The sequence below is a fragment of the Theropithecus gelada genome, chromosome 14, assembly GCF_003255815.1.
Source record: "Theropithecus gelada isolate Dixy chromosome 14, Tgel_1.0, whole genome shotgun sequence".
Taxonomy (NCBI): domain Eukaryota; kingdom Metazoa; phylum Chordata; class Mammalia; order Primates; family Cercopithecidae; genus Theropithecus; species Theropithecus gelada.
In genome coordinates, this window is record NC_037682.1 from 69,034,790 (window position 1) to 69,050,961 (window position 16,172).

The window sequence follows — 16,172 nt, forward strand, 5'->3', positions numbered from 1 at the left end:
GGGAAGGAGGGAGAGAGAGGGCCCGACCGAGTCGGTAGAGGTTGTGGGTGCCGCTAGGGGCCCCAAACCCCCCTTCAACATCCGGGCTGGAACCACACCGCTCCTGTGAGCGGCCGCCCGCGGCGCCAGTGCGCATGCGCGCACCGAGCTCACGGCCGCCCGCTCCGCCCCACGGGAGACCACGCCTCCGGCTCGCCACGGGCGAATGGGCAGAGGCCGTGGGCGGGGCGGGGCGGAGCCGGGCCCGGCTGGCCGAACCCGGGGAATGCGAGCGCCAGCCCCCGCCCCAGGCCAGTCCCAGCTGCATCTCCTGCCAGAACTCCAGGCCGCTACGCGGGGCGGCTGCAGCCTCCGCTCCAGCGCCCACGCCGTGCCCTGCATCCCGGGAACCCGGCTGGACCCGCGGTGGCGCGGCCGGTAGGAGGCGCGCGGAGAGAGGCGTGTGCTTCTGTGTGTGTGTGTGTTTCGGGGGGGGCGTGTGAGGATGCAGCGCGAGCCAGTGCGTTCTTCGGTACCACGAATCGGTGGAGGGGGCTGCATCTCCCGCGGGCCTGGGGGGGAAAGGAAGTGAGCGCTGGCTAGGGGGCGGGGTCCTGGACGATCCGCCTGGGCTCCCTGGGCTCGTCCCCACCCCCACCCCCACCCCCGGCGAGGAGTCTTTTTTTTCACCTCCCTCTGGGTGTCTCTGAGTCGTTTTCCTAGTGCGGACGCGCTGGAAGCGCCTAACACCCGGGGCTAGACTGTCCCTTCCTCTCATCTTCCTTACAGTTCCCCCTCTTCTGTTCCCTCCTTAACCCCCCCTTTTATTCCTGCTATCCACCAACCCCTTCTGGGTACTACCCCACCCAGGCTTGGGAAAGGGGCAGGGCCGAGGCTCCTGCTGCCCCAGCCTATCCGCTTCTTGGCACTCCTCCCCAGGTTGAATGGGGGCTTTTCTCCTTGACTACAGGGCGGGTGCACACGTGTGTGTGTGTGTGTGTGTGTGTATGTGTGTTGCGGGAGTGTGTATTGCGGGAGTGTGGGAGAGTGGTCTGGGAGGGAATGGATCTTTGATTTCTCAGACCTGAGTTCCCACCTCTGTTCCTCTGGGTTGGGGGCGTCTCAGAAGACTGGCCTAGGGGACCAGAGGTGAAGTAGGACCAAAGATCATTAACAGGTGCGACGTTCTCTCTCCCAGTCATTTCGTGTGGTGGGATTCACCCCCAAGTTCCATACAGATGAGCAGAGTGGGGCACAGAGAGGCAAAGTCAGCTGCCCTCTCAGGGCTGCTGAGCCAGAATTTGAACCTGGGTCCGCCTGGCTCTCATCCCAGAGTCTCCTCCCTACACCCGTGGTTTGGAGAGAAAAGTACTGAGGGCGACCATCCCAGGACTCAGGGGAAAGAGAGATCTGGGCAGACTTCTTGGAAGAGAGGGGCTTAAGGGTGAGGCTCAGCCAACTGAACGAGTCTGAGGCCTGCTGGAGGAACCACTGTGTTCCGCAAGGATTGACACCTCCCAGGGTCCTCGGGCTGGTCCTTGCTCCTGTCCCGAGGGTCAGGAGTGGGATGGTCTGGCTGCCTTTGCCTCCTGGGCAGGGTGTGGTGGGCCCGGCTGCTGCTGCAGGCCAGGCCAGGCTAGTTGCCAGCACACAGAGGCATGGTCTTTGCCCTGAGGAGTGTCCCTTCTGACGACAGGCAGTGGGTCCACAGATAAGGCCCTGCCCAGAGTTGTACCCAGTGCTGGGGATGAGTTCACTTGCAGATTCGTTGGGGCTGGGTCTCAAAGAAGTCCACCAAGCAGAAAAGAAAAGGCAGGGCATCGCAGCCCCAAGGAATAGCATGAGTAAAGACTTGGCAGTGTGAAAATGAATGCTGGTGGGGTGGATTGTGGATGAGATAGGTCAGATGTGTGTCCAAGAAGGGTCACCTTTGGCTGCGTAGTGGGTGGGCTTCTGTTGAGGCCTGTAAGGAGGAGGCCAAAGCAGGGAGAGGGCCCTCCCTTCTGCTCTCCTCTGCTCCCCACCCAGGGTTAGCCTTGGCAGGGGAGGAGGGGCCCTGATAAAGGTTCCCAGAGCAGGGGTGCTGGGGGCAGGAGGTGCCCAGGGGCTACACAGGGCCCCAGTGCTGGGGGAAGGTAGGTGGGGCTGCCCCTGTGAGATGGGGACCACCATTGCGGGTGGGGCAGATTGGGAGTAAGTTGACAAGTGGACTATTGGACAGGGTGGTTGTGAGATGCCTGTGGGTTTTTGTGGGAGACATCTGGAACACTGCTCCCAGGCCAGCACTGTCTCTGCCTGCTTTCCTGGCAGGCTCTCAGATCAGCCCTGGAGTCCTGGTCCCCAAACAGGAGGCCTCTTGCACCCTCAGTAGGTACCCTCTCCTACCTGCAGGGCCTAAATCATGTGTCTGATCTTTCTCTTGGCTGAGACCATCTCTGTACCTTCCTGCTTGCCTATGACCTTGAGGCGGAGAACTTCCCTTTTCTGTCTCAGTTTTCTCATGTGCGGAATGGGGATAAATGCTGCCTATTCACAGGGACTGGGGGATGATGAAGATGAACTTAGATCATGTCACTGAACGCATCTTTCTAAGTACGTGGTGTCTGGTAGCCATTATTACTAATAGCAGCTGGCAATCAGCATCACTTAGTTCCCTCCCTGGGGATGAGGGGCTGACTTTGGGAGAAGAAGGGTGGAAGGAAACAGGCCTCTCTTATTGAAGTGGAAGCCTCTCTTGGATTTAGTGGGTGAGGGAGACTGCTTATGGGAGTGGTCTCTATCTGCCTGACCAAGTCCCCTGGCTTCTCCCAAAAGCTTCTAGCCCCTGAGGAGAGGCAAGGGCTGAGCAGGTGGGAGCACCCTAGAGTACAGCATGTGAAGGTTGAACAGAAAGCCCAGCAGCGGGCCCTCAGCTCCCCCAGCTGCAAAGAGCAGGATCTGCAACACCCCCCACCCCTCCCCGGCAGCCTCCTGGGCAGCTGGCAGCAGTCTCTCTGCAGCTGGGCTTTTCACCCGCCCTGTCTCTGTCCCCATCTATTCAAGTGTTTTGAGTGCCTTCAGAGCCCCTCCCAGGCACCCCTTGAGTGCCTCAGAGAGCTCTTCTGCCTCTCCATCCCTGATCCCTGCTCAAAACTTTCCTGGGCTCGCCATGGTCCTGAGATTTGGGCTTCCTGCTGCACACCTCTGAGCCCTCCTCCGGGCTGGTGGAGATGCCCTGGGATTGCCTTGCTTCAGTGCAGGCAGAGCTGCTCACTTGCCTGTGGCCTCGGGCCTTGCCTTTCCCTGCCCACCCCAGGCAAAGGGGCCAGGTCCCTTTGCGGTTGGAATCTGGATGTCTTAGGAGGCCAGCCTCAGGCTTGGAAGGGGAAGCTGTGGACAATGTGTGCTTACCCGCAAGGGCCTGGATTACTGCTCCCCATTCTGGTTGTTTGCACGTGTGCTTCCAGGGACCCGAGCTTTCCCAGGGATAGGGGTCTGGGTTGGCGACAGCTGAGGCTGCGGTGGCCTGTGGGTTTTTTGCTGTGGTTTTCTCCCACAGTGGCCATGCGGGAGAAGGGGCTGGTGACCGGAGCACACCAAAGCCCATCCACTGGTCCCCAGCTGCCCTTCACTGTCAGGATGTGCCCTGGGGGATGGTGGACAGAAGGCTGGGAGCCCATTGGCTTGACCCACCTGCCTTGCCCGGCCAGCCCCTGCTCAGCCAGTGCCCCCTGCTGCTGTGTAACTTCTGCCAGTCGAGTGAGGTGAGACCCAAGTGACGTGTTACTCACAGCAGGAACTAAGGAACTGGCGTGGGGTCGCTTTGTTGTACAGCGGAGCAACTCAAGGTGTAGGAACTTCATTCCCCTCATGGGCTTCTCCAGGCAGGAGAGGCGGGTGGGGCCCCATGACCTGTCCCCCGGCTCCCATTAGCTATTCTTCAGGAACAGCATCGTTCAAGAGCATATTCCTTTCCTATCGCTATTGTGACAAATTGCCACACTTGGTGACTGAAAGCAACACAGATTTATGCTCTTATAGTTTCGGAGGTGAGAAGTCCCCCATGAGTCTAATGGGGCTAAAATCCAGGCTGGTTTCTTCTGTGGGATCCTGGGGAGAGTCCGTTCCCCGTCTCTTCCAGCCTCGGGTGGCTGCTGGCGTTCCTTGTGGCAACATTGCTTCAGTCTCTGCTTCTGTCTCATTGCTCTTTCCTCCTCTGGGCAGATCCCCTCCACCTCCCTCTTGTAGGGACACTTGTGATTACATTCAGGGCCCACCCAGATAAGCCAAGATCGTCTCCTCATCTCAAAGTCCTTAATCACATCTGCAGAGTCCCCTGTGCCATACAAGGTGTCATTCACAGGTTCTAGGGATCCGGGTGGGAGCATCTTTGGGGCCATCATTCAGCCCACCCCAGGAGCTGACTGCAGCACCACTGCAGGCGCCATTCCCAGCTCCCGCCGCCACCCCAGTGCTCACCGAGGCTGGCTTCCCCAGTCACAGTCCTGTTACCCAGGAGGTCACTCACAATGTCTGTCTCCCCTCCAGCCTGGGAGACTTGGAGGCTGGGCACTGCTGTAGCCCTGGCCCCAGTGTCCAGCCTGAGCCCCTGGTAGCCAGAGTTCAGGGATGTTTGGAAGAAGGGCATCCCTGGCATGGCTGCATGGGTGGCCCCGGTTTCTGGACCCTGCATGCATTTGACAGCGTGCTGGGCCTTTCAGGGTGGAGTGCAGCTCATTTCAGACATTCACACAAGAAGCCCAGTGCTTTGCAGGGTCATTTGATGCTCACCGTCACCCTACAAGGGGGTGGTCCCACTTTACAGATGAGAACACCAAGGCCTATTACGGCCAAGTCCTGTCTGGTATATGGGGTCAGGTGAACAGGCTGGGCCAGTAGAGCAGAAAATAGCTTTGTTTTACAGATGAGAATTCTGAAGCACAGAGAGGTTAATTGCTTTGCTCCTCGCTGGCCTCAGTCTCCCCATCTGAGGATGGGTATGTGGACAGGATGTTGCCCAGCCTGACATCTTGAGGCCCTGGTTCGCCCTCTGCCTGGGTATGGGGAGCAGGCGTTGGCATTCTAGGCTGCCATGGTTAGGAATAGGAAGTGACTTAGAGCAGTGCAGGGGGCCTGGAAGTGCTGCTCGCCCAGAGACATGGTCCGCCATTGCAGGAGGGGATAAGCCCCCTGGCGCCTCAGGAAGAACCCTAGCTAAACCCCAGAGCTCCGGCCTGCCTGCTGCGGACCTGCCCCTGTGTGGGTCTCCTTTCCATCCCCATGGCCAAGGCCATACCATGCTAGGCCCTGCTTCTCTCTCAGGGGCCTATCTAGAGCCTGGCCTCCTTGCCTACATCCTGGGCTTCCTTTCCCGTTGACCTTCTCATACATCATTGCACCCCATCTCATGTCTGAGTTCTTAACCTGGCTTTCAGGGCCAGCTGCAACCCAGCTGTGGCAATATTTCTCTACTTCCTCTTCCCTCTCCCCTGCATTCTGTCCTCCAGACCTGCCTAAATGATTTCTTCCTCCAGAATAATATTTCCTTCCCCAAACCTTCCACCTCCTCCATCTCTTGAAATCACAATCTACCCTTTAAGATCCCGCTTTGATGCTACTTCCTCCGTGCAGCCGTCCCTGCCTTGTGTGAATGAATCGCTCCCTTTGAGAGCAGGTCTCGCTGCCTTGTACCGAGGTCTCTGCTTCTCGCCTTCACCAGGCCGACCTCTAGGGCAGATTCCCATCTGACTCCTCACTGCCGTTTGGTCAGGCACAGGGAAGGTGTGCGAGTAAAGTTGGAACGGGGGACACACCTGAACAGGACACCCAGGGCTGGAGAGTGGGTCACTGCCCGAGGGAGGGATGGTGGGCAGGCCGAGCAGGACTTTGACATGGGACAGGTTCATGCTTCTGCCCTGAATGTCCTCTTTCCCCTCAGTGCCTCTGTCTCCCATTTGTGTAACGAGAACAGCACAGCTCCTTTCTGAGGTTGTTCAGGAGCTTGTGCTCAGGAATGGCACACTTCAGTTTCCCAAAGTGGGAAATGGGCACCGTCTCCCCAGTCTTCACACCTTGAGTCTTGGAGACAGGTCTCGGGACTCGAGTCTAGGACTGCCTGTGCAGGAAGTGGAGAAAAGGGCTGTCCTGGTGAGAATCCCACCAGACTGGAAAATAGTGTGTAGTGTTCCCCTCAATGGCGAGAGCCTGTGGCCGGAGAGGGCAGGGGCTTGCCTGGGCTCACACAGCACAGTGAGGCAGAGGTGGCTTCAGTGACCTGATCAAGTCCCATTTTGTTAGGTTGTCTCCCCTGTGGGGACTGAGCGAGCACACAGCCCCCACCCCACCCCGGGTGAGAGAGAATGTCCTGCACAGGGACACCCAGCTGCATCTGCCGCTCTCAGTACTTTCTCTGCAGGACCTGGTGCTGGACTGGGAGCCCCGAGGTAGGGTGGCCACCGCACTGGGTTGCCTGGGACTATGGGTTTCCCGGATGCGGTTCTTTCAGTGTTCAAACTATGGTGAGCTGCTCATCCGAGACTGGGCCTGGGGCTGCCCCCTGCCCAGCAGTTTCCACCTCCACAAGTGTGGCCAGGTCCTTGGCTTCTTCCTGTCCTGCCCAAGGCCTGCAGGAACCCCTGACCTGGAACACCCTTTCAGAAGTTCCTCTCCCATGGCCACTTGCTTACAGATGCTGTTTACAACAGTGGCTCCTGCTGTTCCTACACTCTCTCCTGCTTACAGCACCCTGGGCGGGAGCCCATTCCCAGATGAAGAACAGCTGCAGGGTCAGGCCTGTGACTCAGTCAGGATCACACAGAGCCAGGCCTGCAGCCAGCACAGCCCTCACATGCACTGCCGGGGGACATCATGGCTGCAGGACCAACCATTCCCCCAGGACCAGCTGGAGACCCCATGCCCCGTACACGCTTGACCCTGCCCACAAGGCCCTCTGTGTCTCCTAGCAGGGGAGCGGCCTGGTAGGATTTATGTTAGAAAGATCACTCAGCAGCCGGGTGGAGAATGGATTGGACACAGAAACGATAAGGGAAGAGGAGGGGAGAAGAAAGACAGGATTTCCCAGCCCTGGTGCCAGCTCGCCTGGTGGTGGCTGGAGTGACTCACTGGGCCTGGTTGCCTTGGCTCTGGCGCCAGAACCCAGTTGCCTGGAGCTTTGGGTGGCCCAGGGGCTGAGAGCCTGAGGTGGCGCTGAGCCTGGCTGTCCCTCCACAGCACATTCTCCCTCCCCACCCTGCCATCCATTCCTCAGCACACGGCACGTCAGAGAGACAGGGGCCTGGGAGGTCACAGTACACCCACGAAAGGACAAAGAGACACGCTTTAAGCATCTTATTAGGTGGTGACTTAGGGAGCAGATGGAGGATGGGGTATGGGATAGAAGGGGATAAATACATTAACAGAATCAAAACCACAAATAACCAGGCAGCCACCAAATGGAGTTTCTGCCCTTTCCAGTCCCCTCTGGCTTCTGGCCTTCCCTGCTATGGCTCAAGCCAGGGCACTTCCAGTCCTGGGTCACTGCATCAGCATCTGACCTTTAGTCTTGCCCCTGGCTCCCCTGTGCCTCAGTAAGTGCCAATGCCCCTCTGCCTGGCATCCCCAGCCCTGCAGAGCTGGTCCTGCCAACTCCCCCCCAGGCTCCACCCACCCAGTGCCCTCCCACCTTTTCCCTCTCCCTGTGCCGAATCCTGCCCTGCTATGCCCTTGCTAATTCTGGCCTATCCTTCGGGCCCTGCTCAGGCTCCATCTTAGAAGGCCACCACCATTTCCCCCAGCCCCTTCCTCATCAGCCAGCTCAGCGCCAGCCCAGATCGGGCATCAGGAAAGATGTGCAGGTTGGAATTGACTGTGTCCCCTGAATGATGAAGCCCCAGCTGTTCAGCCCTCCCCTGTTCGTATGACAAAGGGCAGTGGTGGGGGGTGTCTTCCCTTGAGAGGGGAGAAGAGGTTGAGGAAGGGAGGTAGGGGAAAGGGGGCTTTGATTGGCAGGGAATGGGTGAGGGCGTCACTGGCTCCTTCGGCCGACACTGGGTGATACCCACTCTGCCAGGCCTGTGCTTTGCACTGGGCACCAGTGTGGGGTATGGGGCAGTGGGGCACAGGAGAAGGACCCCCAGTAGGCATTCCTGTGTTTTTCCTTCACCCCCACCACTGGCTGGCCACCAGGAAGAGTTGAGGCTCTCTCCCACTTGGCCCTGGAACCCAGCCCCTCCATGTCCACATGTGAGCCTGCCAGTCCAAGTCCTGTGGACGTTCTTATGGTGTATCTGGTCTAGTCTTGTCCTTTTCTAGTCCGTTTCCCATGTGGCAGCCAGATGGGGCTCCCTGAGACAGCCATGACCAAGTCCTTCCCCTTCTCAGCACCCTTCCACACTCCCCATCACCTTAGGATGAAGCCAGACTCCTGCACCTGGCATCCTGGGGCCTCTGGTGGGATCCTCTGCAGCCTCATCCATGATCCCTGCCCCACACCTCTTCCCTCCCATTTTTTTCTGAGCACGATGCCACCTTCCTCAGGGCTGAAAACATCCCCCTAGGAATGGTCTCTGGCTGGCGTCTCCCCTTCTCAGGTGCAGAGGAAACCTTGCAGGTGTGTGCTTGGTTGGGGTGTGGGGGTGCCACACACCTGTAGGACCTTCTTGTGGACTGCCCCAAGTGTTGAGACACTCTGAGTATCAAGCCTGCAAGTGTCCTGAGAGCTAGAGGAGGAGGCTGAGATCAGAGAAGTGGAGGCTCACAGAAGGTCACACAGCCTACGTGTGACAAAGTCTAGTGCTTGGACCCAGCCTGGGGCACTTTCCCACTCTGCCTCCCTTCCCCCTAGGTCAGCCCCCCTGGGTATGTGGTGTCCAGCTGGACAGGGCTACAGCTGTGAAGGGCCCTGATCTGCTGGGACCTGGGTCACCACATTCAGCCAGTCCTTTTGTTTACCTTTTTACTGAAGCGTATGTAACTAATCTACAGACAGGTGCGTAGGTCATAAGTATACAGTTCAGTGTATTTGCACAGGGACCACACCCATGTAAACACCACCCAGATTAAGAAGTAGTTTTACCAGAACCCCAGAAGCTCTCTCACACCCCTTCCAGTCTCTACCCCCAAGATAGCCAAGTCCTGCTTTCTGTTCACTGTAGATGAATTATGCTGGCTTTGCTTGTCTAAAAAACAAAAAATGGATCTTTTTAACAGATAAAAATTGTTTATGTTTATCATGTACAACGTAATATTTTGAAATGCGTATACATTGTGGAATGGCTAAATCGAGTTAATTATCACACGCATTACCTCACATACTTTTTTGTCCTGAGAACACTCAAAATCTACTCTCGGCCAGGAGTGGTGGCTCACGCCTAGAATCCCAGCACTTTGGGAGGCCGAGGCAGGCAGATCAGGAGCTTGAGGAGGTCAGGAGCTTGCGACCAGCCTGGCCAACATGGTGAAACCCCATCTCTACTAAAACTACAAAAATTATCCGAGTCTGGTGGTAGGCACCTGTTATCCCAGCTGCTTGGGAGGCTGAGGCAGGTGAATCGCTTGAATCCGTTAGAGGGAGGTTGCAGTGAGCCAAGATTGCGCTACTGCACTCCAGCCTGGGCAACAGAATGAGACTCCAAAAAATGAAAAGTCTACTTCTAGCAATCTTCAAGAGTATAATCTATTGCTATTAACTATTGTCACTGTGTTGCAATCAATCTCTTGAACTTATAGATCTCTTGAACTTACTCCTCTTATCTAACTGAAATTTTGTGTCCTTTGACATCTCTGCAACCTCCCTCCCCACCCTCACCCCTCAGTCCCTGTTGACCACCCTTCTACTTTCTGCTTCTATGAGTTCAACTTTTAAAAACTTCCACATATGAGTAAGATCATGTGGGATTTGTCTTTCTGTGTCTGGCTTATTTCACTTAGCATATTATCTTCCAGGTTTATCTATGTAACAAGTGATGAGATTTCTTTCTTTTTATGGCTGAATTAGATTACATTGTATGTATATACCACACTTTCTTTACCCATTCATCCATTGATGGACTCTTAGGTTAATTCCATATCTTGGCTACTGTGAATAGTGCTGTAGTGAACATGGGAGTGCAGATATGTCTTCAACATACTGACTTCATTTCCTTTGGATTTATACCCAGTAGTGGGATTGCTGGATCATATGGTAGTTTTATTTTTAATTTTTTGAGCAACCTCTATACTGTTTTCCATAATGGCTGTACTAATTTACATTCCCACCAACAGTGTACAAGGGTTTCCTTTTCTCCATATCCTCGCCCACACTTATCTTTTGTCTTTTTTATAAAAGATATATCTTTTGTAAAAAGATTTAAGTCAGGCACAGTGAGTGGCTCGTGCCTGTAATCCCAGCACTTTGGGAGGCCAAGGCAGGTGAATCACCTGAGGTCAGGAGTTCGAGACCAGCCTGGCCAACATGGTGAAACGCTGTCTCTACTAAAAATACAAAAATTAGCCAGGCATGGTGGCGCATGCCTGTAATCCCACCTACTTGGGACACTGAGGCAGGAGAATGGCTTGAACCTGGGAAGGAGAGGTTGCAGTGAGCCGAGATTGCGCCACTGCACTCCAGCCTGGGCGACAGAGCGAGACTCTGTATCAAAAAAAAAAAAAGATTTTAAAAAAGTCTTCTTTATAAAAGACATATCTTTTGTCGTTTTTTTTGGTAAGATATCACACTTCTGTCTTTTTTATAAAAGCCAAAAGGTGGGAGGTGGTATTTCACTGTGGTTTTGATTTTCATTTCCCTAATGATTAGTGATGTTGAGCTTTTTAATTTTTTTTTTTTTTTTTTGAGACGGAGTTTCACTCTTGTTTCCCAGGCTGGAGTGCAGTGGTGTGATCTCAGCTCACTGCAACCTCCACCTCCTGGGTTCAAGCTATTCTCCTGCCTCAGCCTCCTGAGTAGCTGGGTGCCTGCCTGGCTAATTTTTTGTATTTTTAGTAGAGATGGGGTTTCGCCCTGTTGAGCAGGCTGGTCTTGAACTCCTGACCTTAGGTGATCCACCTGCCTCGGCCTCCCAAAGTGCTGGGATTACAGGCATGAGCCACTGCGCCCAGCCAATGTTGAGCATTTTTTTCATATGCCTATTGACCATTTGTATGTCTTCTTTAGAGAAATGTCTATTCAGATCATTTGCTCACTTTAAAATCAGATCATTAGGGTTTTTTGCTATTGAGTTGCTTGAATTTCTTATCTATTCTGGATATTGACTCTTGTCAGATGCCTAGTTTGCAAACTTTTTTCCCATTCTGCAGGTTGTCTCTTCGTTCTGTTGTTTTCTTTGTTGTGCAGAAACTTTTTTAGCTTTATGTAATCCCCTTTGTCTATTTTTGCTTTTGTTGTCTGTGCTTCTGGGGTCATATCTAAAATATCATTGCCCAGACCAATGTCATAACAGCTTTTCCCATGTTTTCTTCTAGTAGTTTCATAATTTCAGGTCTTATATTTAAGTCTTTAGTCCATTTGAGTCCATGTTTGCATACGATGAGAGATAGGGAAACTTTTATTCTTCTGCATGTGGATATCCGGTTTTCCCAACACCAATTATTGGAGAGACTGTCCTTTCTGCTTTGTGTGTCCTTGGTACTTTTGTTGAAAATTAATTGACAAATTAAATGTGTGGACTCATTTCTGGGCTTTCTATTCTGTTCCATTGGTCTTTTGTCTGTTTTTGTGCCAATACCATATGGTTTTGGTTACTATAGCTTTGTAGTGTATTTTGAAGTCAGTAGTGTGATGCCTCTAGCTTTGTTCTTTTTGTTTAAGATTGCTTTGGCTATTCAGGGTCTTTTGTGATTCTGTATGAATTTTAAGGATTGTTTTTTATTTCTGCAAAAAATGTCATTGGAATTTTGATAGGGGATTGCATTGAATCTGTAGATTGTTTTGGGTAGAATGGACATTTTACCAATACGAATTCTTATCTACATATACAGAATCTTTCCATTTATTTGTGTCTTCAATTTCTTTCATCAGTGTTTGATAATTTTCAGTGTACAAGTCTTTTACCTTCTTGGTTATATTTATTCCTAAGCATTTCTTTTTTCCATGGTAACTATTGTAAATTGGATTGTTTTCTTGACTCTTTTGAATAGTGTGTTGTTAGTATATAAAAATGCTACTGATTTCTGTGTATTCCTTCTATACCTATTTTGTTTAGAATTTTTGTCATGAAAGGATGCTGAATCTTGTCAAATGTGTTTTTTTAATTCAATGAGATGATCTTATGTTTTTTGCCCTTCGTTCTGTTAGTATTGTGTATCATGTTTATTGATTTGCATATATTGAACCATCTGTGCATCCTTGATATAAATCTTACTTGATCATGGTGAATGATCCTTTTAATGTGCTTTTGAATTATTTGCCTTATTATTATTATTATTATTATTTTTCCTAGAGATTGGGTCTTGCTATCCTCCTGAGGCTCTTGAGTAGCTGGGACTACAGGCATGCACCATCACACCCAGCTTGTTTGTTAGTATTTTGTTGAAGGTTTTGCATCTATGTTCATAAGGCATATTGGCCTGTAATTTTCTTTTCTTGTAGTGTCTTTATCTGGCTTTGGTAATGGGGTAATGCTGGCCCTGCTTTTCTATTTTACTTAAGTAGAATCATGTAATATTGCTTCTTTTGCTTAATATGCTTGTAAGATCCATCCATAGGGTTGTGTGCAACAACATTTTTCATTTTCATTATTGTTTACTATTCTATTATGAATATACAAGAATTTATTGATCCATTCTTTTGTTAATGAACATTTAGCTTGTTTCTCGTTTTCAGCTCTAACAAATACTACTGCAATAGACATTCTTGTACATGGTTTTTGCTGAATATGTGCATGCATTTCTATTGGACATATTCTTAGAATTACTAGATTACTAGATTATATGAACACATGATTATATTATTTCTTCAGGTTTTCTAGATATAGTCAAATGGTTTTGCAAAGTGATTATACCAATTTATCCTCCTACCATCAATGCATAAGAGCTCTACTTGGGACTGTGTGTGTGTGTGTCTGCATGTGTTTCACTTTAGTCATTCTACTGGGGGCATAGTGGTATCTTATTGTGGTTTTAATTTGCATTTCCTTAATGATTAGTGACGTTGAGCACTTTTTCTTCCCTTTTTAGGCCATTTGGGTATACTGTTTTTCTCATGTTCTTTCCTAAAAGCATTATTGTTTACCTTTCAGTTAGATTTGAAATCTATCTGGAATAAGTTTTGTATACGGTTTGAGGTAGGGGTAAGACGACTATTTTTCCTTATGGATAGCCAATTGACCCACCATTTATTGAAAAGATAAATCCTTTCCCCAGTGCATTGTGGCAGCTCTTTTGTCATATATCAGGTGTCCTTATACTTGTGGCTTATTTTTGAACTCTATATTCTGTTCCATTGGTCTGTGAGACAATACCCCGTGAGCTTTGTGATCAGCCTTGTTACTTAGTGTAAGTCCTCCAGCTTGTTCTTTTCAAATGGCTCTGCTTATTCTGGGCCCTTTGTGGCTTTGAGGCCCATGGTGGCTTTGAGGCCCTCTTGCTTCTGGGCTTGGGCTCAGCTGTATCCTTGGTTCTTATCATACCCCTGGGGCTGATGCTGGCTCCATGACCCCGTCTCTCAGAGGCTCAGAGGGGTAAGAGACTTGCCCCTCCACACAGCTCTGGAGCCTGGCCTTGGCTTCTGCCTCAAGGACAAATTCCTTGGTGTTCCCATCTACAAAATGGCTTAGGTGGTCCAGGGAAGGCGCACGGGTATCAGGCCACTGGAAGATGAGGCCTTATTCTATCCTGTACACAGCCAGGCTGTCCCTGCCACCTCCAGCAGGTCCAGGGAACAGCAGACTAGGCCACACAGCCTCCTGGAAGAGGAGTACCAACCATGTCCCAGGTGAGGACAGACTGAGCTTCCCTAAGGCAGGCCTAGGAACAGATGCCACTTTCTTTCTGTCGTCTGTCACCTTAGAGGCTGGAACCTCTAAGGGCTCAGAGGAGGCTTGCTGATTGACAGCTCAGAGGGGTTCCCACCTTGCCCAAGGACACACAGCAGCTAAATGATGCAGTTGGGATGCAAACTCAGATCTGACTGACCTGCCAGAAGTCTGGGTTCCTGAAGCTCCCTAGTGAGCACCCCCAGCCCCCTCATTCTGATCCAACTCCGAACTTCCACTCTTGGTCCACAGAGGCCTCGCTGTACAGGCTGGGTCTGACTCACCGCTGCCCTGGCCACAGGAGGAGGAGGGCTGATACCAGTGAGCCTTCCCTGGAGATGATGACCAGCTAAGCCATTTTGTAGATGGGAACATCAAGGAACTTGTCCAGAGTCTGCAGCCTCTTACGCAGATCTCAAGCCTTCAGGCTTCATTTCCTAGGCTTCCCAAAGCAGGGCCCAGGTTAGCACTGTGCTCCTTTTAGGGGGTGCCCTGATGTGGTAATAAAGATGTCTTTCGTACCTCTGAGCCTTCGCGTGAACTGTTTCCTTTGCTGGGAATGGCCTTTCTCTCCTGCCTCTGTGGCCGGGCTTGGGTGGAGGCTTCCCTGCTTTCCTCTTGCTGAATGAGACATACTTCATTTGGCCTTGTGTCTGTTGGCCACACTAGACCAACTCAGACAGGAACCCCAAGTTGTGGTAGCCCCCCCATGCCTGGCAGGGGTCTGGACACATCGTGGGTGAAGCCCAGATGTCGACTGCCTGAGATTGTCAGTCCTCAGGGCACAGAGCATGAAAGGATACAGAGTGCCGCCGCTCTGCATGGTGGGGTATTATTTGCTCCTCACAGTGGCCCAGAGGCCCTGGCACATTGTCTCTTCCAGACAAAGAGCATGCAGACCAGTGAGGTGATGCGGCCTGCTCAGGGCAGCGGGGGTCCGGGCCGAGTCTCAGCTGCTGGAGAAGGGCCGGGCTGCAGCAGAATGTGCTAGGGCTACAGCCTAGATAGTGGGGGTGTGGGCACTGGCTGGCACCCAGCTATCAGGGAGGGGAGGAGAGGAGAGCCAGGGCTGCGCCAGGGTGAAGGGGTGGGCCCTGCTGCAGCAGACCTGAGTGCTGGCGGCTATGATGTGGAAAGCTGATTCCCCTTGGGAGCCTCCGCCACTCTCTGAGCCTTTTTCTCTTCTTGAAGGAATTCCACCTGCACTCACGTTTATTGGGTCATGCAACACAGCTACTCAGTCCCTGGAGCCCGGCATTGGACCCTGGGATAGAGAGAGGAGCTGGACATGGCCCCTGCCCCGGAGGGGCATGGGGTAGGCTGGGGAGGCAGAGAAGTCATGTGCAGATGGGGTACAGTGTTAATGGGTGCTGTCCCAGGGGCACAGGATGGCAGAGGAACACTGTGTGCAGAGGCCCTGAGGAAACAGTTTTGTGGGAGCTGCGAGGAACTCCGAGCCCTGGAGCTTCAGCCCAGGGTGGAGAATGGTGGGGATGAGACTGGCAGGAGGAGGGAAGAGGGCAGGCGCACAGGGCAGCTGGGAAGCTCAGGTGGTCCTGCTTGGCCCAAACAGCTGAGAACACCAGGGAGACAGGAAGTGCTGCGGGCCTAAGCTCAGGCTCAGAAAGAAAAGGCCTGGGTGGAGCAGCTTGCCTGCCTCGTGGTCTGTCTGTGGCCTTCAGTGCTCTGCCTGGAGCTAGCTGAGGACAGCTGACCCTGTTGGGGTGTTGGCCCCATAGATACACTGGGAGGTGACCTTGGGGCAGATGGAGAGTGTAGAGGGCAGTCTGTGCAAGGGCTGGGGCCAGAAGAACCTCACATAAGTAGGCCAAGGTCAGCCTGGCAGGCGGGTGAGGCTGGAGGAATGGGGCAATGGTATCAGACCCTCAGCCAGCCAGGCCTGGCCGTGTGCAGCCCTTGGCCTAGCTGAGCTCTCCCTTTGTGGCCTCTCCCTCCCTTCCGTCCTCCCCAGGAGTGGACCCTCCCAACAGTGTTGGCCCCTTCCTGGCCTGGAGAACACCCAGACCCTCTTTCTCTAGCAGCCTGGCTGTGTGACCTGGGTGAGCTTGCTCCCCATCTCTGGGCCCTCTAGGCTCAGAAACACTGGAATTGCAAGAGCTGATTTCTGGGCTCCTGCTTTCAGCTTCTCTGATCTAATTCTTTTAGCTTAAATTGCTTCCCGAGCTGACCCTGCCGGAAACCCGTGGTGCTAATGATGCTCCTTGGTGACTGTGCCAGAAGCCTGAA

The 16,172-nt window shown here is 52.7% G+C and overlaps 1 protein-coding gene across 3 annotated transcripts in view; it reads left to right on the forward strand.

Moving 5' to 3' along the window:
- The first annotated feature begins 235 nt into the window (after nt 1-235).
- The window catches only part of CAPN5 (calpain 5), a 57,677-nt gene continuing 41,740 nt past the window's right edge, over nt 236-16,172 (forward strand). Inside the window, exons 1-2 of one of the 3 annotated variants that reach the window (XM_025357778.1) lie at nt 300-417; nt 6,256-6,401. Coding sequence is in view for 1 of the 3 variants with exons in the window: in XM_025357776.1 (XP_025213561.1) it covers nt 4,883-4,955 (73 nt within the window). In the remaining 2 variants the exon portion in view is untranslated. Of the gene's footprint in view, nt 418-4,882; nt 4,956-6,255; nt 6,402-16,172 lie in introns of all 3 variants that reach the window. The other 2 variants (XM_025357776.1, XM_025357777.1) reach the window with 2 other exon arrangements.